At 50.4% G+C, this 3,204-nt stretch overlaps 1 protein-coding gene across 1 annotated transcript; it reads left to right on the forward strand.

Annotated features, from left to right (window-relative positions):
- The first annotated feature begins 273 nt into the window (after positions 1 to 273).
- On the forward strand, positions 274 to 885 carry LOC144774023 (olfactory receptor 52E4-like). The gene has a single exon (XM_078659058.1). It carries the CDS (start codon positions 274 to 276, stop codon positions 883 to 885), a length of 612 nt encoding a protein of 203 aa, XP_078515184.1.
- The last annotated feature ends 2,319 nt before the right edge of the window (positions 886 to 3,204 follow it).

Consider the following 3,204-nt stretch of genomic DNA (forward strand, 5'->3'; position numbering starts at 1 on the left):
CCCTTGAGTTTAGAATTTAGATTTAAAAGGGGAATGTTGTGTAAGACACATTGAAGTGAGCAGAGGAAATCTGCATTACACTCTTATCCACCCTCAGTTCTAATGTCATATATCTGCCTGCTAGAAGTAAAAAAAAAACTTTCAGCAATCTTATGTTTACCAGAACTGTTACAAAAAAATGTGTCAGCTGATTAAGCCATGTATGTCAAATGTTTTTGTATCCAAACAGGGACTCTGGCTCCAGAACAGTTGTCCAATAATGAAGGGAGCTTCATGTTATCAGTCAACGCCACTCGATTCACACCATCTTCCCTCGTCCTGATGGGCATCCCTGGACTGGAGAAGTTCCACATATGGTTTGCTGCACCACTGAGTATCATGTACATTGTCACTGTTCTGGGAAATGGTGTTATTCTGCTGGCTATAAAGACAGCGGTGTCTCTCCACAAGCCAATGTATCTTTTAATTGCCCAGTTGGCTCTGTCTGATTTAGTTCTTTCCTCTTCCTTACTTCCTAAGATGCTTGGTCTGTTTTGGTTTAACGCTGCAGACATCAGCTTTGTTGCCTGCCTTACTCAGATGTTCTTCTGGGCATGTTCTCTGTCAATGGAAACCTCCATTTTTTCAGTTATGGCCTTTGACCGATATGTTGCAGTGTGCAACCCCCTTAGATACACCAGTATCTTCACCAATGAACTTATCGCAAAGATAGCATCAGCGTGCATGGTCCGTGCTCTCTTGCTGGCTACACCCGTTCCACTGCTCATTCTGAGACTGCCATTCTGCAGCCGGCACATTGCACATTCATTTTGCGAGAACATGGCGGTGGCAAAGCTATCTTGTGCTGACATCACTGTTAACAAAAAACAACAAGTGATGGACTGAATGTGGATCAATGTCACACACTCCCCCAGTCAAAAGATCTGGGCCCAAATCCATCGTTTTTTTGCACTCCACACCACCCTGGGTCAGATAATGGCTTTATGCAAATCAGCTCTGACCCTGTTGCCCCATGGGAACAGTCCAGTCCGAACTACAACAGCCATATCTTTCCCAGACCGGAATCAAGCATCCGAGGACCGGACCGGTTTCGAGGTAACACCTCTCTTCAGCCCGGCTAGCTTGACTCCAAGTGGTGTGGAGTGCCTGGGACCCACGTCTGGGCATCCCCAGCGCACTTAGGGCGGCAATTGCAAAAAACAACAAGTGATGGACTGAATGTGGATCAATGTCACACACTCCCCCAGTCAAAAGATCTGGGCCCAAATCCATCGTTTTTTTGCACTCCACACCACCCTGGGTCAGATAATGGCTTTATGCAAATCAGCTCTGACCCTGTTGCCCCATGGGAACAGTCCAGTCCGAACTACAACAGCCATATCTTTCCCAGACCGGAATCAAGCATCCGAGGACCGGACCGGTTTCGAGGTAACACCTCTCTTCAGCCCGGCTAGCTTGACTCCAAGTGGTGTGGAGTGCCTGGGACCCACGTCTGGGCATCCCCAGCGCACTTAGGGCGGCAATTGCAAAAAACAACAAGTGATGGACTGAATGTGGATCAATGTCACACACTCCCCCAGTCAAAAGATCTGGGCCCAAATCCATCGTTTTTTTGCACTCCACACCACCCTGGGTCAGATAATGGCTTTATGCAAATCAGCTCTGACCCTGTTGCCCCATGGGAACAGTCCAGTCCGAACTACAACAGCCATATCTTTCCCAGACCGGAATCAAGCATCCGAGGACCGGACCGGTTTCGAGGTAACACCTCTCTTCAGCCCGGCTAGCTTGACTCCAAGTGGTGTGGAGTGCCTGGGACCCACGTCTGGGCATCCCCAGCGCACTTAGGGCGGCAATTGCAAAAAACAACAAGTGATGGACTGAATGTGGATCAATGTCACACACTCCCCCAGTCAAAAGATCTGGGCCCAAATCCATCGTTTTTTTGCACTCCACACCACCCTGGGTCAGATAATGGCTTTATGCAAATCAGCTCTGACCCTGTTGCCCCATGGGAACAGTCCAGTCCGAACTACAACAGCCATATCTTTCCCAGACCGGAATCAAGCATCCGAGGACCGGACCGGTTTCGAGGTAACACCTCTCTTCAGCCCGGCTAGCTTGACTCCAAGTGGTGTGGAGTGCCTGGGACCCACGTCTGGGCATCCCCAGCGCACTTAGGGCGGCAATTGCAAAAAACAACAAGTGATGGACTGAATGTGGATCAATGTCACACACTCCCCCAGTCAAAAGATCTGGGCCCAAATCCATCGTTTTTTTGCACTCCACACCACCCTGGGTCAGATAATGGCTTTATGCAAATCAGCTCTGACCCTGTTGCCCCATGGGAACAGTCCAGTCCGAACTACAACAGCCATATCTTTCCCAGACCGGAATCAAGCATCCGAGGACCGGACCGGTTTCGAGGTAACACCTCTCTTCAGCCCGGCTAGCTTGACTCCAAGTGGTGTGGAGTGCCTGGGACCCACGTCTGGGCATCCCCAGCGCACTTAGGGCGGCAATTGCAAAAAACAACAAGTGATGGACTGAATGTGGATCAATGTCACACACTACCCCAGTCAAAAGATCTGGGCCCAAATCCATCGTTTTTTTGCACTCCACACCACCCTGGGTCAGATAATGGCTTTATGCAAATCAGCTCTGACCCTGTTGCCCCATGGGAACAGTCCAGTCCGAACTACAACAGCCATATCTTTCCCAGACCGGAATCAAGCATCCGAGGACCGGACCGGTTTCGAGGTAACACCTCTCTTCAGCCCGGCTAGCTTGACTCCAAGTGGTGTGGAGTGCCTGGGACCCACGTCTGGGCATCCCCAGCGCACTTAGGGCGGCAATTGCAAAAAACAACAAGTGATGGACTGAATGTGGATCAATGTCACACACTCCCCCAGTCAAAAGATCTGGGCCCAAATCCATCGTTTTTTTGCACTCCACACCACCCTGGGTCAGATAATGGCTTTATGCAAATCAGCTCTGACCCTGTTGCCCCATGGGAACAGTCCAGTCCGAACTACAACAGCCATATCTTTCCCAGACCGGAATCAAGCATCCGAGGACCGGACCGGTTTCGAGGTAACACCTCTCTTCAGCCCGGCTAGCTTGACTCCAAGTGGTGTGGAGTGCCTGGGACCCACGTCTGGGCATCCCCAGCGCACTTAGGGCGGCAATTGCAAAAAACAACAA

The sequence above is a fragment of the Lissotriton helveticus genome, chromosome 8, assembly GCF_964261635.1.
Source record: "Lissotriton helveticus chromosome 8, aLisHel1.1, whole genome shotgun sequence".
NCBI lineage: Eukaryota > Metazoa > Chordata > Amphibia > Caudata > Salamandridae > Lissotriton > Lissotriton helveticus.